Genomic DNA, 27,417 nt, shown 5'->3' with positions numbered 1-27,417 from the left:
TCTCCATGTGGACGTGGCTTCTGTTTGGCGAGGCTCCCACGTTAACAGAATCCTTCTCTTGCTGGGGTCAGTCATACACCGGCACACTAGATAATTATGACATGCCCTAGATAATTATTACTTGCCTTCTCAAATCCTTTGAGTTCCCTGTGTTAATGACAAGTTGTGTCCTTCCTATGGAAAAGCCAGTGCAGTGGAAGAACCAGCTGAAAAAACTGCTCGTTCTGTTCCCTTGTGTGACATAATACCTAGTACAGGTAGAGTGTGTTGCATATCCGAAGAGCTATACATCAACTAATTAATCTTAGCTTAATTAGTATAAAATGCCATGTTTTGGAAGGGTACAGTGAAAAGCCAATGTTTGAGAGATGTAAAAACCCATTGAGAACAGCAGGTGGGGTAATTTGCCACTTGAACTTTCAACATGCTGCATTGGGATGGGCCCTGTGTTTCTAATGAATAAGAAACATGGAAGGACTCTTGCCTGATTGCAATTTAAGTTAATTTAGAGATGGTGATTTAATTTCCCTCCTTTTGTTCATATGTACTCAGCGGGTAAACACATGCAGGAAAAAAAGGGCTTTATATGAAGAATATGAATTATTTAAAAAATGAAATCACTGTTTCTCATGCACATTAATAAAGTATGTAGTATTTTTTGTCAAAACCTCCTGGAAATACCATCAGGTATCTCTGGGGAGCTTTTTCTAATAGCAAAATGATCTGTCCATGATACATATTTTAATCAGTAGTGGTATCAAACATTTCTATTTGTTTGTGTGTGTGTAAGAGTCCTTAACCCCCTTTTTTAAACCAACAGAAACTCCTGCAATTTTGTCCTATACTTCCTGCCTTCTTCCTCCTCCCAAACACACCACGGATCCTTCACATCATGACAGGAGAGCTAGATGTGGTGTTTCTTTAGCCAGTTATTACTGCTTCTGAATCAAGCAGCTATAGAATAACTCAGTGTTTGCTAACTCTGCAGTAATTCCAATCTCTGACAACCCAGCAGTGAGGTGCCAAGTAGGAGCCTCCAATTCAAGCCACTGTTAAATCTCTGGATTGGCCGCTATTTCAGTATAGCAGGTTCAGGTATTGTTCCCATTGGAGTTAACGACACAGCACTGATAGGGTTCATTGGGAGCAGGATTTTCCCCTGGGTATATTAACACACTTGTATGGTATTGGCTCAAGTGAAGTAAAGGCTTCAAAGTGTGTGGAGGCATTGAAAAGGGAGGCTAGAGTCACGTTAGGGTATTCACTAGCTCTGGTTTGTATTTCACATTTTAATTTGGATTCCCAAATGCTTGGGTGGAACAGGATGCCCCCTCCCCCCCCCACAATCAGCAGCCCTGTTGGAACAGAGTCTGAGTGTAAATATATGAATTGCTGCTGTTAGTTGCTAAACAACACAGGTGCCGATTCACAAATCCCCTTGGGGTCATGCTCCCCCAATTGAAAACCCCCACTCTAGAATATATCTGAGTCTCAGTCAATAGCTTTGCAGTCAAGCCAGTATCCAATATGTTCTGAACTTCATAGTAAACTGACTTAGCTCTAATTTTGTCTCTTGGTGTGTTGCTGAGATATCAGTAATCTCATTCCACTGAGGTATATCAGGCTGCAGACTAAATTTTCTGACCCCCACTTTTACTTTGAGACACTCATTGATTCAGTTTTGACCTATGGGATTTTTGGCTGAGTATGATCCACAAGTGCAGGTACTGTGCACCCTACTGGGTTGCTCAGATACACTTCACAAGGTCCAGGGGCCCAGCGATTTATTTTATTTTCGTGCGTGGAGGTCCCTGATTTTTACTCAAGACTCTGTTGATGTCAGTGGGGAATGCCGCATCCGGCTCCACAGCCGGATATCGCCTGTAGGCGTTTCTCACTGAAATAGCAGTTAGGAATTTCAGGGTGGTGGATCTATAAATTCATCCGTATGCTCCAGTACGTCAGGGTAAATGACCGTGCCACTAAAGCCTTCTTCCCCACTTCAGGGGGCGCTGATGGCATGAATAGTTAATAGGACCCTGATCCAAGGCTGGGCCAGTGGGTTTGGCTTGTAAGGCTTGGAGTTGTGTGCGCCTGTTCTTTATGATCGGAGTTGCAAAGACTTGGTTGCACTGACCTGAGGGATGTCCTTCCCAGAGACACATCAAATGGCAGGTGAGTACATCCAAGTCCAGGAAGAGGGAGGGGCACAAAATATGCTGCTTAAGCCTGCTCTTTCTGGGCTAGCTCAGAACTGATTCCCCCTGAACCATGCTGGCATCCATAGGGACCCTGCCCCTCCTTCTCATGCCCAATCCTGCTCACCTTCCTACCCCTGCCTAGTTATCCATCTTCCAGGTGATGGGTTTGGGCTGGGACTAGTGGTTGGGTCAGGTGACCTGGCATAGTGTGATGGGAACCCAGGGCTAGAACTTCCTATAGGAGGGAGCCTGCCCTAGGGTGAGAGGGAGACCAGGGCTTAGGAAAGACCACGGGGAGAGCTCTTGGAGAGGCTCAGAAGCTGGAGTGGGCCTAGCAGAGCTCCCCTGCTCAGAGGCATCTGGGAAGCTGAGAGAGTGGGGCTCCTACAGGGGATCTAGAGGGGACCCAGTGTCAGAGACATCAAAACAGGAAACTCTCCATGCCAGCCAGAGGGAAAGACCTGACTAGATCTACCTGCTGGAGGAAAACCCTTAAGAGAAAGTTAGAGGTCTAGGGGGCATAGTGGACTGGTGAAGCTGGAGAAGAAGGCTGGGGGAAACTGGCTGTGAGTTAAGGGAGTGTGACTGAAAAGAAACAGGCATGATAGGGTGGATGGCGGGGAAGGAGGGTAGCTGAGGCAGCAGCAGGGTCTGACCGTGGATGAAAAAAGAGTCTGTTACATCTGAGATCATGGCAAGCAAAGTGCCAGGTGCACACCGTCCACACCACATGCCACTGCTTCACCTCACGAGCCCCAACCTATGGCAGCAGCAGTGAGGTTCACAGCTGCTTCACAGTTCACTACGAATCTGCTGCAGCCATAGACAGGGTAGCAGTGGGCTGAGCTGTATGGACCACTCCCACCTCCCCATGGGCAGCACCATTCCTGACTAAGCACAGAGCCTGGTCTCAAGCCCCCTAGTCTCTCTCCCACCCAATTTCCTATCAGACCCACAAAGGCCTCAGTGCACCAGACTCTGGGGCCATGTCTAACGTTCCTCGTGATCTGCCCACTCACACAATGCCATGACCGTTCACAGCACGCCCACCCAGGAGAGCGGCTGTTGAATACCTGATGGTGCAGTGAGCACTGCCTTGCCCAGTCCGGGTCCAAACACACCAGATGTCGACTCACCCACTGGTGAATGTGCGCAACACCCCATAAGCACCCCATCCTGAGGCTGTCTCAGGGCAAAGGCGAGTTAACACCAGCATGAGAACAGGCAGGATTCCATAGGGGCCCAATGAAAATAACGGCCATGGCATGCCCTTGTAGGCACATGCCAACACTGGAGTCATCCCAAGGAGAGCCCCCTTCTTGCCTCCAGGAAGTGCACCCCGAGAAAAGTATCAATTCCTACTCTCCACAGTGCATTCAGAGCACCTGACAGGGAGAGCAAGACATCAGAGTGTGCAGCCAAAACAGCAAGGGCCCTGAGCCAGTGACACAACCACTGAGAGACAGGAGCAGAGAGCCCAGTGGGTGGAGCAGGCTGTGCCCGGACTGGAGAGCTCAGGGCAGAGCAGAGCAGGCTGGAAACTGGTGCAAGAGGTGCATGGTTTTATATATGTCCAAAACTACTATAACATAAAGCTCAAGCTTCTGGAGTGGCTCAGGTCACTTCCAACAAGACGCTCACAGCAAAATAGCTGCTTGGGCAAGGGAAACCACCAAGATCGGGGATCAAATGCCAGGCCTCCATCCACAGATCAGTAGGCCCAAAGCTAGAAACTGTAGCTATCAATGAGATCGGGCCCAAATGCTACATCAGTGGATACCCAGGTACAATTCTGGGGCACAGGTTTCCATTGCACACTCACGGTTGCGGGGAAGTGCTACCCAAGGAGATGGGAGAAGCCTAAAACCGTCCAACAGCGTGGCCCATGGCTTAGACTTCTGTAAAGAGGGGGAAAACATTGCTATACCAACACTAGATGGGGCTGAGAGCACCACCGATGATTAGGGCTGGCCAAGGCCTCCCATTATTAAAGACACTTTTCAGCTGTTTCTAACTTCGCCAAACCTTAACCCTTTGGGCTAAAATTTTCTGGAAAAAAATCAGCCAAAACAGTCCAGCCATTTCTGAGCTCGAGGCTAATGAAAAATAGGTTTTGCTCTGTAGCAGGTCACTGACTCACCAGCGCGGCGCCTCTTGCTGGTTAGTCTGGGAATTAGCTCTTTTCCTGTACTTGGAGCACCCCCTGCTGGCCAGCATCTCCCATGCTTTGGATCAGGAACTTGAAATTTGGCAGGGGAATTGACTTTCATATCAGGGAAAGGCCTGTTGCCATCCTCTTGAAAAGCCATCCAAATGTGGCTAAATTATAAATCTTTGGAAAATTCACCAGGGGGAGGGCATGACTGAGACAGGGATTTGGGATGGGGGAGACAGGGACTGGCTGGGACTGAGAACCAACATTGATGGGGGAAGCTAGGAAGAAGAGAGGACAGATCTGATGAGTAACCAGGGTGCAGGGGGAAAACTGGGGCTGGCTGGGCAAAGAGACTGGAATAAGGAGCCTGGGGAAGGAGGGCACTGACTGAGGATGAGCCTAGGGAGAGAGACTGGAAGCCAGTGGGATTGGGTAATGCGAGCAGGGGAAGCTACTGGAGGTTGGGGGTGGGAAGAAGACAGACAGATCAGACAAGGAACTAGGAGGGGGCAAGTGGAACTGGCTGAGTAAAGAGACGTGATCTGAGCAAGGCAGGGAGGTGGGAAATCTGGCAGCTGTGGGGAGCCTGGGAGAAGGAGTCCAGAGAAGTAGACTAGGATTTCTGGTGCAAGGATGGCTGGGATGGCAATGAGAGGCCTGAGGAGTGGAGACTGGACCAGCTAGGTGCAGAGAGAATGGGACTGGGATGAGAAGCCAGTAGTGGGGTAGAGACAGGACAGGAATAAGTTGGAGAGGATGAGGTGGGATGAAGGGATCAAGCTGGGAATATGTGTGTGTGGGGTGGGGGAATGACAGCAGGCAGAAGAATCTGTGCCCACTAGATCACACTGCCCTCCTGAGCCTGGAATGGAACCCAAGATTCCTGAGTCTTATCATTCCTCTGTTAGCAAGTATCCGAGACAAAGTGTCTCATTCCCTTCATCGGACGCATCTGATGAAGTGAGCTGTAGCTCACGAAAGCTTATGCTCAAATAAATTTGTTAGTCTCTAAGGTGCCACAAGTCCTCCTTTTCTTTTTACTCTTCAGTTTAAAAAAAACAGCATGGCGATGGTTGGGTAACAAAACACAGTTAAGTTTATTAGCACAGACCGGCTATGTAAGTGACACCACACAGAAGGAATTGGGATAGAGATGGTTGCCACCAAACAGTAAACATACACTTATCAGACTAAAATCTCACTGAAGCTAGAGCATTTTGTTCAGAGGTTTTCTCACCACAGTCGTTCTTCCTGGCTGGCCAGGATCCAACACAGAGCTCAAAGCGCTGGGTTTATCTCCTCAAGTGAAGGATGCCAAAATGGCTCTGAGCCTGCTGATAGCCTCAAAGTTTATCTTTGCTTTCGAAGTCGGGAAGCCCTCCCGGTAGGGTTACCAGGTGTCCCGGTTTTATAGGGACAATTCCGATAGTTGGGATTTATTCTTATATAGGCACCTATTACACCCCCTCCCTTTATAGCCTTAGGTGCAGCCCTGTCCTCTTGATTGGTCAAACTGGGAGCACCTGGAGTGCACAGGGGAACCCGCTTCATTTAAAGGGGCCTGCCACCCTGTGACAACAAGGAGCCATAGTTTGACGTTGGTCCCACAATCGCCCACCCAGAGTTGTACAGAATGACAAAAAGAGTCGCCTTCACAACTAGACAGCTTTATCATCACTTGAGGAATTGTACCATACCATGCTGAATTTGTTTTAAATATTGTAAAAGCTATCTGCTAACCACATTTATTTTGCTTTCTGTCATTTCTTATTTTCTTTAAATCTTACTTTGGCTAGTAAAGCCCATACCTTTACAATAATGCTCTAGTCTCTACTTTAGCTAAGGAATAAATATCCAAAGATATAGCGAGAAACTTAGCAGAGGTAGCTGATTAATTACAATTATTTAGCCAAGGTGCGTTTTATAATGAATCTTTCTCACACCTGTGTATCATCACTCGCATTGTGTGAATACCCCATGAGTTAACAGCAGTCACTGTAAACCTCCATGCACCTTTCCCCATAGCCCTACTTATTTTAATACCAGAAACTAGGGTGATCAGATGTCCCGATTTTATAGGGACAATCCTGATTTTTGGGTCTTTTTCTTATATAGGCTCCTATTACCCCCCACCCCCGTCCCGATTTTTCACATTTGCTGTCTGGTCGCACTACCAGAATCCCACATCTCAGTATGGTTAAAATATAATAGAACAAGACTGACTTTAATATTAACTATGACAAAGGTTTATGAAGTACCTGTTGAGTCAGATAATATATGTTTGTAAAAAACAATTAACAACCTACTTTTGGAATCGGTATTATTACAAGTTTCCATTTCCCTATTAACATAGATTAAATCAGTTGTGGCCCCCCCTTAACCCTGTCCAGACACCCCCACCCTCCTTTGGAGCTGGGCTATGGTTGAGGCCGCAGCTGGGGGTGAGTCTGGGGCCATGATGGGGGCCGGCAGCCAGGCTCGCGGCCATGTGTCTCCATTCGCGGCTCTGCCTCTGCCCCCAGCCTCCCCCTCTTCCTGGACTGGGAATGGAGCCGCAGCCGGGGGCCAAGGCTGGGAGTGGAGTCATTGCTGGGCCGTGGTGGGGACCGGCAGGTGGGCCCCCAGCCACATGCTGAGCCATGCCAAGGCTGGGGATGGGGCCAGGCGCAGGGCTGTGAGCCAGCACAGAGCTGGGGGCAGGGAGGGGCTAGGAGGAGCTCCCTCCCTGCCCTGTGGGGGCTGGTGCAGGCCCTCTGAACATTCCTCTGTATCCACTTAGGGGGGTGTGCCCCACAGTTTGGGGCCTCTGGATTAAACACAGGATGCTCAAGACTTAGCCCCCAGTCCTGCAAATGCTTACTCACATGCTTGATTTTAAGCATACAAGTAATTCTACAACCTTCAGTGGGATTCCTCATGTGTTTAAAATTAAGCACGTCTGTCTTTACGTAACCCACTGTTGAGTGTCTTAAGTCACCACTTTCTGATCCCCAGAGGACATGAGTTGTTACAGCCTCTGAGGTTTGGCTCTTGGACTCAAGCTGTAGCCATTCATGCTTTGAGGGCCCAGCTTCAATCTCTGCTGCGCCAGCCAAAAGGGGGCCAGGATCGGGGCTACAATGATATAACAAAACAAGAGGAATGAAATCCTGGCTCCATCAAAGTGGATGGGAGTTTTATCTCAGCTCTTTAAATGTGAATGATTCTCAGGCTCTTCCCAAATATACTAGATAAAATTGTAACATAATGATTAACAGTTGGCATTTACATATTAATAAATCTAGAATGTATGAGTAATAAAACAGTGCATTTAAGCTTCATCAAGTTTTTTATCTGTATATTAGTTTTATTTGTCCCATGTCTGACCTGTTCTGTCCTTTTGTAGCTTGTACAGGACATTGACAAGAAAACTCATATATACACACACACACACATTTGCAAATCCATAATTTTCATTTGTCAGCTTTTCAAGAGTAAATCCTTAGCACAGGACTGTTTTTTGGTATGTTTGTTGTTTTTTTGGCCTGTGTGATTATGGAATGACAATCAGAGAGGGCAAAATGCTTCACGCAACTTCCCATAGAAAACAGTCACCAAAAATTGTTAACCTAACCACCCCCAAAAGCCCCTTTAAGCTATCCCAGCTCTGCTGGTGCTGGCTACAAAGATCATGCTCCGGGCTTTGTCACATGGAAAAAGAGGCCATTGCAATTGCTATTATGTCCTCCAGGCCAAGATCAGCCCCATGGCAAACAAGAGCAACTATATGGCATTCAGCGTACATCTTCCCTCATTTCATTTTTTGAGGGTGGATTAGAGTTTCTCACTCACCCTCTCTCTCTTTCCTTTGTGGTGGTATCTCTTGTTTCTTTCTCCCCTCGGTTCCCTAATATTTTTGTCCCCTAGGACAGCCTCATGCTGAGGAGGCCTTTACTCTGCGTGAAGTCCCACTGGTTCCACCAGGACTACTTGTGGAGTAAGGGCCTCCCCATTGTCTCCCTCGGTTTCCCTCTCTCTTGCTCAGTGTTGCAGGCAGTAGTTGGTGACTGCTGTACGCACACACAGATCATGCCATGCAAAGAACCAAAAGTTTCACTGGCCAATGTACTAATAGAAACTTTCTGAATGGCTAAGTTAATATTCCATTCTTATCAGCTCCACTGTTTCCCAGCCTGCCTGGTGTTTAATGATGGCTATTTATCTCCTTGTGCTTCAGCCATGGTGATCCACCAGCCAATTAAGAGATTGTATTGTATCATTCAGATAAACCGCAAACACCACACTTGGCAATCAGCATCCTGCAAAAATAATTAGGAATCTCATTTCCAAACGATGACTCATTCATTATAGTCTCATTAACTGCATGTTTGACGGGGTGCTACAACCACAGAATCTGAAATAGATCAGACACAAGCAGCAGCTTTTCCATTCAAAAAGCTCCTTTTAAATAGCGTTTGGGTCTAAGGCTGTCATTAATTCCTTCCGGTGTCACACTCTGAGAATTTCAGTATATCTCAGTCAAGGACTCTAAGAGCCAGATCCCCAGCGAGTGTAACATGGCTGAGTTCCACTGACTGGAACAGAACTCACTGATTTACACAAGCTCAGGATCTGGCTGTGTGTTTTGGGACTTTGGAGAAGCAGAGGGCACACTACAGTAGGGTTGCCAACTTTCTAATTGCACAAAACTGAACACCCTTGCCCCACTCCTTCCCTGAGGCCCCACCCCCATCACTCCAGCCCCCTTCCCTCAATTGCTCTCTCTCTTCCCCCCTCACTGACTTTCACTGGGCTGGGGCAGGGGGTTGGAATGGGGGGGGAAGGGTTGAGGGCTCCAGCTGGGGGTCCAGGGTCCAGAGTGGGGCCAGAAATGAGGGATTCAGGGTGTGGGAGGGGACTCTGGTTGGGGCAGGGGTGTGGGAGCAGGTAAGGGCTCCGGGTGTGGGTGCGGGTTCTGGGATGGGGATGGAGATGAGGGTTCTGGGTGCAGGCTCCAATAGGGAGTTTGGGTGCAGGAGGGGGCTCTGGGGTCTGGCCCCTAACTCCTGCTCCAGCCACTGGGCAGGAGTATTCACATCCCAGTCTGTCATAGAGAAGGTAGTAGTTTTAAGCACTAGCAGTAGCAACTGAGCACATTTCATAGCCTTCAAAGAAGAAATTGTTGTGTTGGTTCATTCATTTGGCCCATCAAGTCAATGCTTTTTCCTGCTGTTGTAGCATCAAGTTTGGTATTGTTATATTATATAACTTATTTCATTCTGGAAAGAGTTTAAATATTTGCTCAATCACATAAGGAGGAAAGCTCAAATAACGCAAAACAAGGGCCTGGATTTGTCACCTAACTGCTTTCCAAATGAAACTCATTTACTTACAATGGAGTTCCTTTTTTCTTTTTAGCAAAAACTTTTTAGCAGAATGAAAAGGTTCGTCTATTCCAGGACTCACATCATTAAAACAATAAAAAAACTTTTATAACCATATAGCAGCTGCCATTACACCCAGCAGCCCCACCTGCATGCTGTAGAAGAATGGCATATTATCTGTAAGCTGAAGGGCTTTCCCTCCCCTCCTCTGCCCCCACCCCCTGTTTGGTATCTCAGGGCCAAATGAACTGTCAATGAATTGATAAAACAAAATAAGTTATCCTCTGTCTCTACCTTCTGGGATGCTAAGTACCTGGAATTTTATTGGACTACTTCTAAATATACTGGGCTAATTCTTCCCCCAGCTAAACCTTTGCAAACCAATTAAAGTAATAAGGTTACTCCAGTGCTGGACTGTGGAGGCAAGGATCTACAAGGAAAGATGGCAGTAGTGGTTCACCATAACCACAGGAACATATCTTCTCCTCTCAGAGAATGGTTTTGGAATCACTGCTTCACGTTGTGGTTCTTTGGAAGTGTGATGCTGTATGATTAAAGATGACCATTTATATCATTGATATTACCGCGGTTATACAATTGCAACACATCTTGCACAAAGTGTATCATGTAAGGTGTCAATGGAAAACTTACAATCTATGGAGTATGATTATCCTGATTAAATCCATGTATCATCTTTATATCTGAAGCTATGAATATTGGATATGTACTTGTATCTTAAACACGTTTTGTTCCTGGATGACATCCTCCAGATAGACTTACATCAGGACTAGACAGCTATGTACTGACGGCCCTTTAAGGACACTCAGCTCACAATGGGCCATTGAAGAAATTCATCCCGCCCAGTAAGCCTTTCCTGTGGACACCTCAGAAAGAATATGGGCAATGGCTGCCTCTGTGAGCTGGCAAAGCATGTAAGGACACGTGATACAGACATGTGACCCTGGACTCCATCTTGGTCCAGTAACTCTCCATGCACTAGGTCTGTGGGCTTTGTTTGGGACAGTAAATTTCCATGCACATGGCAAAGGATATAAAAAACCCCTGAACCACCTTGCTTTTGCTCTTTCCTGCTCTAATTCTCTGAACTGTGGATTTTCAGCTAACAGAAGCATCTTGAACTATGGGCTGAGGACCTTCCAGAGAGACTTTACAAGCCATCAGTCTGTTCCATCACAGCTACAAACCCAATATAAGAACTTTGCAATCATTTGTATGTATATGGTCTATTAACCGTTTACAACTCTTCTTTTCTTAATAAATCATCAGTTAGTGTACTAAGGATTGGCTGACAGCGTGATATTTGGGTAAGATCTGAGATTCATATTGGCCTGGAGATAAGCGTCTGATCCTTTGGGATTAGTAGAACCTCACATATGGTGAAAATGTGTTTTCAATAACCCCTCACTATATTAGACTTGGCTGTCTGGATGGGAGCCAATGGCTAGAATGCCTAAAGGGGACTGTGTTTGTTTCCTGGTTAACCAGTGTGGTAGTGCAGAAGCTCTTTTGTTACTGGCTTGGTAAATCTACCTATAGAGTAAACCACCAGCCTTGGGGATTGTCTGCCCTATGTGTGGCATTCCCAGTGTGGCCCATACCAAGCATCCGATCACAAGTGGGCCCAGCTGCCTAAGTTCTTGCTTTGCCACATGCACCTGCCTCCTGCCTTTTACTGCCTCACATTTGAACTTAGCATGGCATTTGTGTGTGTTGGAGATGATATACAATGCATAACATTGTACATTTAAACACAGAAGGCAACAGAGGATTGGCAGAGCCAACCTCCATCCTCACACTAGTCCCCAGCTTCTGTGCCACCTCGATCACTCTCTGGCAGAAGATGGGCCCCTTTTGCAGGGCCAGTACACCCTGTCCCCCTGGGGTAGGGCCAGGGCATGGTAGCCCTATGGTCAAGTCCGAATGACTGTCTGCAACCTCTGGGCTGTGGGGCCCAATGGCTGGCGCCAACAAAACTCCCCTTGGCTGTAGGGAGACACGGCCTTGGGGGCAGCCGGGTAGGGGGACCCAGGCCCTCCCTGCTCCACTGGGTCCCAGTCGAGGGCTTGGTAGTGGCAAATGGGTTCACCACTAAGTCAGTAGGGAATCCACCCACAACACACCAACTGCCTCTGGGACACTGGCTAGTCCCTTCTTGGGCTGCTTCCTACCATAACAGCTCCAGTGTGGGGCTAGTACACCCTGTCACTGCCCCACAGCTGGATCTGTGGATCTCAGGTCTCTTGGGCCCTGAGCACCCCAGGAGCCAGGATTTGAATCCACAAACCAATGTGCTTAATCTGCCCCTGCTTGAAAGGGTCCAAGTCCTTGGATCTCTTCAGAATTTCTCCTGCAGACATTCAGTCAGTACATACCTGGGCCATTGGCCTGTGGGATCTTGAATCTGAATAACTTTTGCTGATGATGCTGTGTTACCAGACAATGGATTCCTTAGCAAATACCATGGCTTACCAGTGTCCCAGCAATTGTTTAGCAGAACTCCCTATTAATTTTGTTGAAGAGCTCTGCTTAAAAACCAGTCTGCACAATGCAGGCCCCTGTAATTATGTTGTAAGTAATTACATGTTTCTGTATTTGGCTTGGTAATTAATTAGGCTCACTGAGTCCAAAGAGCAATTACTATATAATGCAGGCTGTGATTTAGAAAGTGGAAATAATAATTACTGAGTAATTACATGATACTGTATGAGAAAGTTGGTCGCCTCCGTAGAATTAATACCTGCATAAGCCAGGGCTGAATTTGGCCACTGAAATATATTGTTATAATTAAATGGTCTCCAGTTCATATGCGAGTAAAATAACATTATAATCAACCAATGCTATGTCTTTGTCTACTCCAGAATCTAGGGATCAGACATTCTTATGAGCTAGACAGGCCCATAAGCATTAACATAGATAACCCGCCTGGCATTGCAAACATCAGCGTTGGTTGTTTGTATTCTAATGAACTGGGCCTGCCTTCTGATCTTTTTATGCTATGTGAGAGATGCTAACAGAAGTGACAGAAACACCTGTATTACATCTACTAAAATTAGGCAGTTACTGATGGCTTCTTCAACATAACCCCACCTTCCCACCAGGTTCCAGTAGGAGTAGCTCCATTCAGCTTCCCCTCCCCCCCCGCCCACCCTCCCAGACCATTTGCTTCACTTCATTATTGCAGATGTTCTCTTTAATAATTGATACCAAACTTGGGGGGGGGTTAATAAAAAAAATTTCTCCTTGATCCCCTAGCTTGCAGAATGTCTCTTTTCGCAGTGTTCATTTGTAATTCAAATGTAATATTAGCTGATGTTTTATTAATGAAGGCGCACGCAGTCGCAGTAGAAATGGCAGCATCTCAGAGGAGTTCAGCCAGTCCCCAGGAAAGGAGGCAAGAAGGCAAAAAGACCTTCTGGGGTTTCTTATTGAAATCTTGCCCCTGGGCCCACAGGGGTGATGAATAAAAGATGATGCCAATGTGGCCTCTAAGACTGTGTGGGTCACATCAAGGAACTTAGCCAGAAGCTTTTATTGAGACAAAAATCCCACAAATTTAAATTTAAACCTACTTTTTGATTACACAGAACTACGACTGCGTATCCTTTATCATCTTGTGCCAATTTTTACCTTGCAATTTCCTAGCTTGTGACCATAGTTTTAGCAAAGGGTCGTGTGCGAGTTGCCCCCCGCCCCTGAAAGCGGCAGCCCCAGCAGGCATTGTGCCTCAGAGACAGCCCTTTCATCCCTCTCCTGCTCCATCTTTGCACCGGAGGTGCTAGAAATTCACTGCTGGCCTATAGCAACAGTAAATTACTCCCTCACTACTACTGCACTGGCTCAGTTACCAGAAGGTCCGCCACAGAGAAATGCAGCCAGCTGCCCAATGCTCTATACTTGCCATGAAAAGCACTAGGTGGGAGGCTTAGGGAAACCCAGATGTCTGACAAGTGGACCGCATTATTGAGACACAAGTTCAGGCGCTCTCCCAAAATGTATACCCCAGATGCTACAGGTAACCGGCAGCCTGAAGATGGAAGATTTCACGAGTGCTGAATAAGAGCTGGCTCAGATAGGACCTCCCTCAAAGAAATGATCCTCAGCCCTCCTAGGCCATATCACCCTTCAGACCCTGAGGGTTGTGTTCCTTCTGGAAAGCTGCACCCTAAGGGCGGGTCGGAGGGGCCAGGGTGCTTCTAAACTGGACAGAACTGAGCAACAGGAAGCTAACACATAAGTGAACCTGGACAAGCTGTTCTCTTGAAGGCTGGTGCAGTAGGCAGTCAATCTCACAGTAGAAGCTGCTCTCCGTGCAGGAGGAAGCCAGCCTGCAGCTGGGTCTGAACAATCAATCAGATTTCTTGAAAGCTTGTGCAATTAGCCGTCTGTGAAGGACACTAGTTAAGGGCGCCAAGATGTGACGCAATAAGGAAAGCAGTAGAAATCTGAGAGGCATGTGTTGGCTGGCTGGCCAGTAGGAGCCCAACAGAGATCCCTCTTCTGGGCCAGGGAGAATGCAGCCCTAAGCGAATTAGAGGGAAAATTGACAGAGAAAAGCATGGCAGAGAGACATGAACCCTTGCTCAGAGGCCTGAGAAAACAACCATGTTTCTGTTTTACCAAGAGACATTTGGGGTCCCTGGGGCAAAGCAGAAAAATGGAGGGAAAATCTGCTCTTGAAAACGAGGGCAGCAGAGATGATCCTTTCCCTGTGATTGAGAGATGCAAAGAAGCGTGGGTTCCTGCATGCCAACCTTGGAGCCCTCACTCTAGGGCCTGCCTTGGAAGGGAGGCCCTAGGAGAAGGGATTTGTAACAGGGCAGCTTGCCCCTTTATGGTACGTCTACAGTGCAGCTGGCAGGGAGCCTCTCAGTCTTAGCAGACAGACTTGTGCTCGCGGGGATGAGCTAGTGTGTTGAAAATAGTAGGGTGGATACTGCTGCACTGGTGGAGGCTGGGGCTAGCCACCTGAGCTTGGACCAACCTGACCCTGTGTGGGTGTGAGCTCAGGTGGCTAGCCCCAGCCTCTGCCAGTGCAGCAGCTGCCAAACAGCTATTTTTAGCACAGTAGCTGGAGCAGAGCTAGCTCATGTCTGTCTACGAAGGCTGGGGGGCTCGGTCCCAGCCGCAAGGAAGACATTCCCCAAAAGGCCAGAAGTCCTTGGGCCAGTTAGGCCTGTGCAAGGTGTGGAACTTAAAACGGAGAAAAGCCCAGCAGATGAGGGCTTGCTGGGAGGAGACTGAAGGGGCTGATGTGGGATAAGCAGCTGGGCTTCAGCTAGCCTGAAAGAGGCTGGAAGGCCGGAAAACTGAGGCTGCTCTAAGTCTGTTGCTTGCCAGGAGCGAGGATTCACGATGTGACGGAGAGACTGCCGAGACTCATCAAGCCCTCAGATCGCTACCCCTTCCTGCTTCTCCATGTGGGCACCAATGATACTGCCAAGAATGACCTTGAGCAGATCTCTGTGGACTACGTGGCTCTGGGAAGAAGGATAATGGAGTTTGAGGCGCAAGTGGTGTACTCGTCCATCCTCCCTGTGGAAGGAAAAGGCCCGGGTAGAGATCGTCGAATCGTGGAAGTCAACGAATGGCCTCACAGGTGGTGTCGGAGAGAAGGCTTTGGATTCTTTGACCCTGGGATGGTGTTCCAAGAAGGAGGAGTGCTAGGCAGAGACGGGCTCCACCTAACGAAGAGTGGGAAGAGCATCTTCTCAAGCAGGCTGGCTAACCTAGTGAGGAGGGCTTTAAACTAGGTTCACCGGGGGAAGGAGATCAAAGCCCTGAGGTAAGTGGGGACGTGGGATACCGGGAGGAAACACGAGCAGGAATGAGCGAGAGGGGAGGGCTCCTGCCTCATACTGAGAAAGAGGGATGATCAGCGAGTTATCCCAAGTGCCTATACACAAATGCAAGAAGCCTGGGAAACAAACAGGGAGAACTGGAAGTCCTGGCACAGTCAAGGAATTACAATGTGATTGGAATAACAGAGACTTGGTGGGATAACTCAAATGACTGGAGTACTGTCATGGATGGATATAAACTGTTCAGGAAGGACAGGCAGGGCAGAAAAGATGGGGGAGTTGCATTGTATGTAAGGGAGCAGTATGACTGCTCAGAGCTCCAGTATGAAAGTGCAGAAAAACCCGAGAGTCTCTGGATTAAGTTTAGGAGTGTGAGCAACAAGGATGATGTCGTGGTGGGAGTCTGCTATAGACCACCGGACCAGGGGGATGAGGTGGACGAGGCTTTCTTCCGGCAACTCACGGAAGTTACTAGATTGCAGGCCCTGGTTCTCATGGGAGATTTCAATTGCCCCGATATCTGCTGGGAGAGCAATACAGCGGTGCACAGACAATCCAGGAAGTTTTTGGAAAGTGTAGGGGACAATTTCCTGGTGCAAGTGCTGGAGGAACCAACTGGGGCAGAGCTCTTCTTGACCTGCTGCTCACAAACTGGGAAGAATTAGTACGGGAAGCAAAAGTGGATGGGAACCTGGGAGGCAGTGACCATGAGATGGTTGAGTTCAGGATCCTGACACAGGGAAGAAAGGAGAGGAGCAGAATACGGGCCCTGGACTTCAGAAAAGCAGACTTTGACTCCCTCAGGGAACTGATGGGCAGGATCCCCTGGGAGAATAACATGAGGGGGAAAGGAGTCCAGGAGAGCTGGCTTTATTTTAAAGAAGCCTTATTGAGGTTACAGGGACAAACCATCCCGATGTGTAGAAAGAATAGTAAATATGGCAGGCGACCAGCTTGGCTTAACAGTGAAATCCTTGCTGATCTTAAACACAAAAAAGAAGCTTACAAGAAGTGGAAGATTGGACAAATGACCAAGGAAGAGTATAAAAATATTGCTCGGCCATGCAGGAGTGAAATCAGGAAGGCCAAATCACACCTGCAGTTGCAGGTAGCAATAGATGTTAAGAGTAACAAGAAGGGTTTCTTCAGGTATGTTAGCAACCAGAAGAAGTCAAGGAAAGTGTGGGCCCCTTACTGAATGAGGGAGGCAACCTAGTGACAGAGGATGTGGAAAAAGCTAATGTACTAAATGCTTTTTTTGCCTCTGTCTTCACGAACAAGGTCAGCTCACAGACTGCTGCACTGGGCAGCACAGCATGGGGAGGAAGTGACCAGCCCTCTGTGGAGAAAGAAGTGGTTCGGGACTATTTAGAAAAGCTGGACGAGCACAAGTCCATGGGCCAGATGTGCTGCATCTGAGAGTGCTAAAGGAGTTGGCAGATGTGATTGCAGAGCCATTGGCCGTTATCTTTGAAAACTCATGGCGATCGGGGGAAGTCACGGACAACTGGAAAAAGGCTAATGTAGTGCCCATCTTTAAAAAAGGGAAGAAGGAGGATCCTGGGAACTACAGGCCAGTCAGCCTCACCTCAGTCCCTGGAAAAATCATGGAGCAGGTCCTCAAGGAATCAATTCTGAAGCACTTAGAGGAGAGGAAAGTGATCAGGAACAGTCAGCATGGATTCACCAAGGGCAAGTCATGCCTCACTAATCTAATTGCCTTCTATGACGAGATAACTGGCTCTGTGGATGAGAGGAAAGCAGTGGACGTGTTGTTCTTTGACTTTAGCAAAGCTTTTGACACAGTCTCCCACAGTATTCTTACCAGCAAGTTAAAGAAGTATGGGCAGGATGAATGGACAATAAGGTGGATAGAAAGTTGGCTAGATTGTCGGGCTCAACGGGTAGCGATCAATGGCTCCATGTCTACTTGGCAGCCGGTATCAAATGGAGTGCCCAAGGGTCGGTACTGGGGTTGGTTTTGTTCAATATCTTCATAAATGATCTGGAGGATGGTGTGGATTGCACCCTCAGCAAGTTTGCAGATGACACTAAACTGGGAGGAGAGGTAGATACGCTGGAGGGTAGGGATAGGATACAGAGGGCCCTAGACAAATTAGAGGTTTGGGCCAAAAGAAATCTGATGAGGTTCAACAAGGACAAGTGCAGAGTCCTGCACTTAGGACGGAAGAATCCCATGCACTGCTACAGACTAGGGACCGAGTGGCTAGGCAGCAGTTCTGCAGAAAAGGACCTAGGGGTTACAGTGGATGAGAAACTGGATATGAGTCAACAGTGTGCCATTGTTGCCAAGAAGGCCAATGGCATTTTGGGATGCAAAAGTAGGGGCATTGCCAGCAGATCGAGGGACATGATCGTTCCCCTCTATTGGACATTGGTGAGGCCTCATCTGGAGTACTGTGTCCAGTTTTGGGCCCCACACTACAATAAGGATGTGGAAAAATTGGAAAGGGTCCAGCGGAGGGCAGTGAAAATGATTAGGGGGCTGGAGCACATGAGTTATGAGGAAAGGCTGAGGGAACTGGGATTGCTTAATTTGCAGAAGAGAAGAATGAGGTTGATAGCTGCTTTCAACTACCTGAAAGGGGGTTCTAAAGAGGATGGATCTAGACTGTTCTCAGTGGTAGCAGATGACAGAACAAGGAGTAATGGTCTCAAGTTGCAGTGGGGGAGGTTTAGGTTGGATATTAGGAAAAACTTTTTCACTAGGAGGGTGGCGAACCACTGGAATGCGTTACCTAGGGAGGTGGTGGAATCTCCTTCCTTAGAAGTTTTTAAGGTCAGGCTTGACAAAGCCCTGGCTGGGATGATTTAGTTGGGGATTGGTCCTGCTTTGAGCAGGCGGTTGGATTAGATGACCTCCTGAGGTCCCATCCAACCCTGATATTCTACGATATGAAGCAAGAATCTGGTTTCGCACTTGGAACTGGCTGAGGGCTTTGAACTGCCAGAGGCTCTTGGTAGGCAGCTAGGCCTGGCGTGGATAGTTGTGGTGATTGGTGCCCAGGAGCCAGCAGTTAGGTTGCAAGATGGGCTGTTGCTGCTGGCAGCCTGCCCGTAAGGGGGGGCGTGGAGGGTGGAAGGCTAAGCCCAGAAGGGCTGAAGACTCTTGTTTTCAGGCCGAATATTATTGTGGGGAAACTGAGGCAGAAATGCTGCAATACCAAGTTTTGCCATGAGGGGGCGCTCTCTCTTGTAACAGAGGGCTTAACCAGCATGTATATAAAAACAGGGCCTCAGTTTACATTGCATCTGAAAGATTCTTCCCCTTTCCCCAGTCAAAAGCAGGGTGCTCGCTTTGTTTCCTGGGCTGTTTGAACATCGGGATGCAGAGATTTCAAACCTCCATCTTAACCCCGAGACGCCAGGTCCACAGGTGAGCTAGCTGTAGGGAGTGGGCCTGGGGGAGTTTGGCAGCCAGCACAGGGCTTTGCAGTGGCATTAGAGGAAAGGGAAACCACCCAGAAAGGCAGGCTCACCCGGCCCAAGGACGGCAGAGAAGCCTCAGGCCTAAGCACCCTTGGGTCCTGGAGTGGGTGGGGAGGCGGCTACTGAGGGGCTGGACAGCATCAGATCCCTCAGACGAGGAATTGCATTGTTTATATGGGGCTGGGCTAGTGGGGGGAAGCAGAGTCTGAGGAAGGGGTAGGGGGGTCTGGAAAGGTAGGAGGAGGGGCAGGAGAATTACCCACCGAAGCAGAACTTACCAGAGCGAGGGCTGGCCGGGACACCTCGGGGCCCGGACGTGGCGGAGGTCGAGAAGTTGCTGTGGAGCACAGCTGCCAGCTGAAGCAGGGTGCCGGATACCAGGCAAGCCGGTTGCTAGCGCCTGCTGCGGACAGTCACTCCTTTCTTCCAGAGGTTTGAGGAAAACCAGACACATGGGCACCTTTGAGGTGGGCGCACTATGTTCATATCCCCCCGCTGGGGACGCCCGCTCTGTTCAGAGGACTGGCATCCCACTGAGAGGGGGAATTCATGATCTCCAAGCGACTCGCCGACCTCGGTGGATACCCCTTTTGGGGGCTGTGCTCAGGGGCAAACTCTGCCTGACACACTCCCCTTGATCTATAACAGAACATAGTCTCCGTTTCTTTCCCTTCCTTTCTTCTGCGGGGGGGGGGGGAGAGCGAGAGCAGGCAAAGCCCCCATGCTCCCCTGTGGAGGACGCAACAAAAAGGGAGACCTTGAGGCATGTTGAGGCCTTGGATTAGATAATCAGAGGTGGGGAGTGTTGGGGGTTCGGAGCTCTGTCTCCCTCTTACTGCCTTGCACGGGCACACAGTCTTGCCCTGAGAATGGCATCGCACGCCCTGGGGTTGCTCCAGAGAACACAGCTGGGTTTGGACGCACAGCGGGGTTCAGCCTGTCTGGGCAGCAATAGCGTTATTTGTGTATGTGATTATGAGCATGCTGTTCCTAACAACCTCACCGCCTCACTGTTCTGACGGCCTCTCGTATCCCCGCAGGGATCCTGTCAGCGCTACCGCGACACGCTGCAGGGTTAACCCAACTGTCTGCAGTGTATCACTATCACCTGCTCACAGCAGGAGGGAGCAGGGGAAAAACATCTCAGCCACCATCTGCTGACAACAAAGGCGCTCCGCTCCGGGCTCCAGGAGTCCTGCTCTTTCCTAGTTCAAGCTAGTAATTTACACACCCACTTTGTTACACTCAAATGCCCAGTCCCTTGTCTTCTGGAAACCTGCAATGCATGCCAATCCGCTGCCTCTGTAGAGGCAGTGCATCCCCAGTTCACCAGTGTCACCTCAGTTTAACACTCTCCTTAGCACAAGGCACTTAGATGTGTCTATAGTAAAAAGAAAATTGAAGTTTATTTAACAGCGTTGGAGGTAGATCAAATAAAAGTAAGTACAGGGGTTTGGAAACATAAGGTTACAGGTAAAAGAAGAACATAAAAGGCTATCTTTATCCTATGCTTATTAACGAGTTCCTTTCCTGTCTAATAAGGTATTTCTCACCCAATGGTCAGTACTTACCGTGCTTGTCCAGCCCAGAAAGCTAGGATCTCCCTCCTAGGAGACCCTCCCACTGGTAGAGTGTCTCCTCCCTAATGGATAATATCTTGTGCCGTCTTCTTCTCCGATACAGAGTGTGTGTGTGTGTGTGTGTGTTCCCTCTGTTCAGAGACTTTCTTGGGGTATTTTGTCTTTGTAAATGCTCAAGCCTGCATCTGGGCCAGACAGTAAACACAGGGCTTGCGCTGGCCCCATGGATATTGAGTGTTTTCAGTGCTGACTGCGTCAGTTCTGTGACCTCCCCCGCCTCAGGTGACAAGTTTCACTTCCAGCAGTTTTGGAGCGCAATAGCCTATGTGACATCACCCTGAAATGGTTTCCCATACGAACATCTTGCAATAGGCATGACGATCAGCTAGTTCTTAGCTTTCGGCAGGGACCCCGCGAGACATCCTTCAATGAAACACTGAAAAGACGGTCGGCCACAGGGTAATATACCTGCTTGGGCATGTCTGCACAGTTGCCATGGTGGGCTTCCCAGGGGCAGTTTCTGGAAAGGAAGTGGAGAAATGAGTCCTACTGGCTCCTGCTCTCTTCCTTCTCCCATGTGGAGCCCACACACCAGGCCCAGCTTCACTTACTCCCTGGACTCTGTGTACAGGGGGATCCTCCCCGGCCCCTTGCACTGGCTCCTGCTCACACCTGCTTACTGACACACTAGTCCCTGTGTCAATGGCAGTGACACGCAGGCCTCCTTCCCGGGGTCACAGAGAGCGTAGGAGGTGGCCAGCTGGCCTCTAAGTATCTCCTGCTCCATACACAGGAAATTCTGTCACTACAGTAAATACCCCTAGTGACTGCACAAGGAAAACCGAAAGACGCTTTGGGGACCCATGCAGTTCTCTCATAAAAGTCATTTATTAGAACAGCAAACACTTTTCTTTAGTACAGCAGCTGTACGCAGCTATGATTGCAGTACAGTGTAAACTACGTGTTACAAGTCACTAGAAATCTAATTAGCATCATGAACATCATAAAGAACTGGGAATATAACGACTATGAAAAACGAGTCCACAGTGGCCCGGCAACTGAGTCTCATAAGAAATTAAACAAATAACAGATCAGCGTTGTCCCGCAACACAGCTCTTCTGTAGCTGAGATAAACTATTAGGTTTAAATGAACAAGATAGCACCCATTCAATAAATTAGGTAAACTTAATACTAGAACAACAATATAACAAATAAGAACATTCTAAATAGAATGGTAAGCACTAAAAGAAATGATTATCTATTTACATATTTTTTTTGCTGGAACATTATTCCATTAGCTTCCCCTCCCACCCCATCCCCACTTCAACTAACTATGTTTTTTCAACAAACCCAATTGCTTGGCAAATTGGCAAATGGTTGGGCAACAAAACGGAATCTTTCTCCAGCCCCAGAAACTAATCTAGAGAGTGTCATCAACCAAAGGAAAGCGTAATAACATGCGGCATGCAGCCTCTTCACTACAGAAACATAAAAGTTAACGTTCTGGCATTTAAACACAGTGGTAATCATCTGTTGTTTTTACATGTGACATTTGTCTGAATTACCAGAAAGTTAAGTTTGTGAATGGAAGCAGAATGCAACTCGAGTTGATGTTAGGCACAGGTAGGCATGGCAACAAGCATATTTATTCCTGAGAATGTGAATGCCATGGACTGCGATTCCAACTCTCTTTCCTCTTCTCGCTCTGTTCTCTCCTGATCCCCAAGTGATGCTAACCTCGGAACAGAATGAATCCTCTCTACGAAATAAAAAGGACACTGTCGGGTGGTTTTTTAAGGCTTTTTCGCTGTAGCTATAAAAAAATAAATGCTAATATCAAAAGGGCCAACTGCAGGCCCTGTGAGATATGGCAGCACTGTGCCAGCTGGCACCGTTATGTAGAGCGCAGATTATAAAGCCATTGAGTCGGTCCAAATGCTCGTATCAAGTCCTCTCGCAAATCCGCACTGCCGTGCAGTGCTTGGGAACAGGAGGATGGTAAACAGCCCGGTCCACCTACTGAGCTAAACAGAAAAGCCTTTGGAAATGATAAATTATAGTACCAGAGCTGTTCAATTAACATCTAATTATTCTGCTGAAATCAAGTGAGCATCACATCAGAAATGTAATTATCTTCACAGGCTACCTATCCATCTTAATTACAGTGGTCTGATGAAGCCCTGGAAAATCTCTTGGTATTTAAAAGTAATATCTTTGGGCCAAATCCTGCCCAGGGATGCACTGACTTCAGTGTGAGCCACATCCACGCGTGAGGGAAGAATTTGGCCCTATCTGCTATAATAGATATGACAGTCTCCCAATACTTGATGCATTCCACCTGGCTCTGTATAGACTAACTGGTAATACAAGACCAATGTCTACAAATATGCTTGAGGGTACTCCACAAGAAAGGCCACAGGGAAAGAAACATCACTGGAGGTAATTTGACTGGCATCAGCAAATGCTTGCCCACAAAGGGTCCCTCCCCCCACCCCCAAGTCTCTCCCTGGTTTCTTTAGACAGCATCTTTTGTCTGATGTATAACTCAGTCAAAAGTAACTGGAAGGGTTTCACTTGCGATGGCAGCAGCTAAACTGGTCAACAGCAACCACACTGTTATGAGGAAATTAAAAGCCCACATTTAAAAATAATAGCAAATCAAACCAATGACCCAAACCAAAAAGCTGACACAGAGTAACATCTCAGGCTATCTAGGTACTTTATCAGCCAAAGGAGCTAAACAGCAAAGCAAACGCGCACAGTACGGTGCCAGAGACGCCAAGCGGGTTTGCCGTGCGGTCGTGGAGTACAAAGACTGGAGAAGGCCAGTTTCTTCTCTTCTCGCTTTTCTTGTTTTTTTTTTGGTTTTCCAGTTACCAACTGACCAAAGATTCCCCGGCTCCTATAAGGTCTCTTCTTCACAAAGTAAAGCAGCTCTCTTGACTCATCCTGAGAAAAGGCAGCTGGCTTCAGTAATCTCATTACTGCATGGATGCCCTGGACGTATAGAATTCAGGCACCGGCAAACCAGTGTGGAGAGTCACCTGCAACGACAGCCCTGTTACCAGACAGCAATCGGCATTCTTACATACCTGGGGCTAAATCCTGACTTTGCTTACGTGAGTAAGGGGTCTAAACACCATGGCATTCTGCTCTGGCATATAAGAGTGCCCTGGCTGCTCTGCTTGACCAGTGAAACAGGCTACAGGCCACGGCGCATCAGGGCTGTGGCGGACCCGCAGTCCCTGGAGCATGCGTATTGCCATCAGCAGCACACGGAGCAGCAGCAGGAGCAGTGAGAGAGGAGTAGCACAGAGTGCTCGGCAGGACATGCCTCTGGTGTCATTGTGGAGGCACATGGGCTCCCTGACTGGACCTGGCTGATAGTGTACAACTTGCACCGTTATCATCCCATGATGATTCAAGCTTTGTTTCCCATCTTTAAAACCCCCCACCAGTCTTCCAAAACGCCCAGAGGAATCTGCAGCGAGGAAAGGTCCCTGCTGTGATAGAGGGCAGCCAAGTGTATCACCGGGAGCCCTGGGCCCCAGGCCATGCATCCTTCCCCTGTAATATTCATCATCTCTATGCTTCTCCTCCTTGTCCCCTCATTTGGTATTCCCCGCTGCTGCCTCATGCCCAGTGGCGTGTTTGCTGCCTGCTCCTCCTTGTACCCGTTGCGCTGAGAACACCAGAGATGCTCTCCTGACGTCTTTGGCAGGCCTGTCCTGACACGGTACCTTTAGTTCCCACTCATCTTTCCATCCCCGTGCAGAACCAAGAGCAGGACGCAAGGCAAAGGCCACAGAGCAGGAAAAGCTGGGTGGCACCAGAAGAGCATCACCCAGGTGTGGTCGGTAATCAGAGGAGCAGGGATCACATGACTGGGTGCACCAAGCTCCAGGAGAAAGGCTCCGTGGGGATGCTGGGTCCCTAGAACAACTGTGGGCTCCAGGAATTCTGCCTGCCGCCCTGCCCTTAGCGCCTCTGCTGTGTGCCCAGGCATTACTGGTCACTGCTGGTCTGCGGCAGCAGCAGGTCCCCTGGTAGCATTTTCTCTGGGCAGGAATACAGACCTGGGAAGGGGCTTTCCCCTCATTGATAACTGAGCAGCTACAGATGCAGCAATTGTGCAGAACAAGGAGTATGCAATGGAGAGGATTTCAAAGGCACAAAAAGGAATCAGGCACCCAACTCCCTCACTCCCCTTTGTGTCTCTGACAATTTCTGCAAATAAACGGGAGAGAACTTTCTCTGCACAGATTTCACTACAGATACCAGGGAATACAGAAGAGCACTTCTCTTTCATCTGTTATGACATGCGTATTAGAGAAACTGATATTTGCTTTTTTCAGATTCAAAATGATTCACAAAGAGAAGACTTCATCAGCCGACTAGAGAGATGGTCAAACCACTGCTGGATTTCTGTTTAGGGAAAATAACCCATCTGGTTGTTTGAAGAGTTAAAATCCATTGCTGATGTAATAACCTGGTATATGGATTTGTGTACAGGCCCAAAGTCCAGAGTTTGGTCAACAGGTCAGAGGCCTAGCAATAGCTAAGAGAAAGCAGAATAACCAAAGATAATCTTGCTTTTGCAAAGATATGCCTGGTCAGCAAAATGCCAGATGTTGGGGTCAATAATTGTGTCTTATTCAAAGTTGCAAATAGAATAAAGAAGCCCTGTTTCTGTTGTGTTAGTTTCTTCTGTAGGGAGATGTTCTTCCCACACATCCAACCCTGAGTTTATGAAAGGTTCAGACATGTCAGTATAAGATATGGCCTCCTCCCACCTCCTTTTCCCAGGAACCAATGCCTGCTTTAAAACACAAATAAGCAACTTGAAAGACAATCTTTATTGCCATACACTTTCACTGTTTCTTTGCTTTTACCCCTAGATGTGTATCTGTTGGACAATCAAAGGAGCTACTTCATTCCTATGGACCCCAAATTGAATCCAACATATACTCTGTACTAATAGATTTATTAAAGTACTAATTTAATGCTAAATGTTAATTTGTTAACTTGAGACCATGGGCGGAGACACTATGTAACCTTTTGACCATTGGCTACTGTGCTATCATGTCTTGCAGCTAAACCTATCTGGGGGTGTGCAACTGCCTACCCTGTCACTTTTCCCGCCCATGGAAAAATCCATATATTCCATTGTAATCAATTGATTGACAGTGTCTCTGAGCCTAATAAGCGAGGTGACACTCCGTCAGTGCTGTATGTAATAAACTCCTGTGCTTGACCTCTACTGGGTGTGAATTTATGTCCTTCATTGTTCTTGTAATTGGCTGACCTACACTCTCAAAACCTATAAGGATTGCCAGTTTTTGTGAGCAGTGTAACAGAGTCTGTAGCTTGCTTTATTGTCTAGATCACTGATATACATACAACTGTGTAGAGTTGTCCCTTCTCAGATTTATTCTCCTTTCTGCACAGTTTAATTCTCATATTCATCATGGGAAGGAAACATAACTAATTTCTTTACTTACAAAATAACGTAGGGGTTTTAGAGTCAAATTTACAAATGAGTTTATCCAAAATAAAGACTTCTGAATCCTAATAAAGCCATTTGAGTTACTCACACACCTTTGGGGAAAAGGATAATGAATGTCTTGAGTTTATGAACAGTACTTTTATCAGCATGTCCTTGGGCTTCTCTATTATTTGGGGATTTTAAACGTTATCTCTTCTATTGATCTGTCAGGAAGCAATGGGGTTTGATAAATATTCTCCTCTCTTAGGACAAAGTAAAGGATGTAGAGACGGGAATTAAACTCATTGAGCAATGGTGCTTGTATATGTGTATCACACCCATGTACACATACAAAGATACACATACAAGTACCACAGAGTGTTGAACACACTGTCACTGCTCAATATAAAATCATAATGTTACTGAGGACTGCGTTGCTTAGCAATTTAATAATAGTATTCAGAATAATCACCAGAGTCTCAGATCTCCATAAAATCAGGTTAACGCTGGATCAGCTGTGAAGAAAGGGCCAGACTAGGGTTTTTAGAGCCCGTGGAGCACAAAGATGGGGGTGCCCTTTATTCAGGCATAATGCTACCCCAGTAGCTGGGAAAAATTCAAACACCAGCTGCATTCGCTCTGCCCCTAGAAAACGGGACGCAAAGGCTCCTCCCAGGGCTGCTCTCCTGCCACTACAATGGCAATGCCCACAACCTGCCCAAACAGCATGGTGCAGTAATGTTTGCACTTCTAGCCAATTCCCCCTTTGTGCTCAAGGGCTTGATCCAAATCCCACTCTAGTCAATGGGACTCTTTCCATTGATTCATGGGTGCTGGATAGAGCTCATGGCTGCATTGTCTCTCTCTCTCCTGCCTAGGGAAGATTACGTTTGATGTCCATAATATAGCCCCAAATAAATAACTGAACCTACTACGTGGGCACCTCATCAAACTGCCTGCAAGGTCCTGACTTAACCGATTCAAGCTTATTTCTTCCTGGCATCTTCTAGGAAGATTTTAACAAGCCCTTGGCAATGGTGCAGCACTTAGAGAAGCAAAGGGTGATAAAGTGGGCAGACTAAAACAAGGCTCAGTGAGTGTCTGTTGAGCGAATGAAACCAATAACGCTTTGAAGAGGACAATAAGGGGGATGGGAGCAAATAAAAATTGAGCCTAAAAATACCAGAGTAGCTCAGAGCAAGACTAATATTAAACAAACAGTCTTCCAGTCTTCATTGCAGAGACAGAGTTCGTGAATGCTGAAGAACTCAAAAGAGAGCCTGTGTTTGAAATTGCTGTGTGTGGAACAGGATGTAGAACATCCTTGGTATTATGCAAGTGAATTTTAATAACTGGTGCGATTC

At 47.6% G+C, this 27,417-nt stretch overlaps 1 protein-coding gene across 1 annotated transcript in view; it reads right to left on the bottom strand.

Annotated features, from left to right (window-relative positions):
* Positions 1 to 21,437: 21,437 nt before the first annotated feature.
* The window catches only part of TRIM9 (tripartite motif containing 9), a 123,121-nt gene continuing 117,141 nt past the window's right edge, over positions 21,438 to 27,417 (bottom strand). The window contains exon 13 of the mRNA XM_043515908.1: positions 21,438 to 23,612. Coding sequence (XP_043371843.1) covers positions 23,550 to 23,612 — 63 coding nt within the window. The 3' untranslated portion in view covers positions 21,438 to 23,549. The remainder of the gene's footprint in view (positions 23,613 to 27,417) is intronic.

Source organism: Dermochelys coriacea, chromosome 6 (genome assembly GCF_009764565.3).
Source record: "Dermochelys coriacea isolate rDerCor1 chromosome 6, rDerCor1.pri.v4, whole genome shotgun sequence".
NCBI lineage: Eukaryota > Metazoa > Chordata > Testudines > Dermochelyidae > Dermochelys > Dermochelys coriacea.
This window is presented reverse-complemented; position numbering and strand designations above follow the sequence as displayed.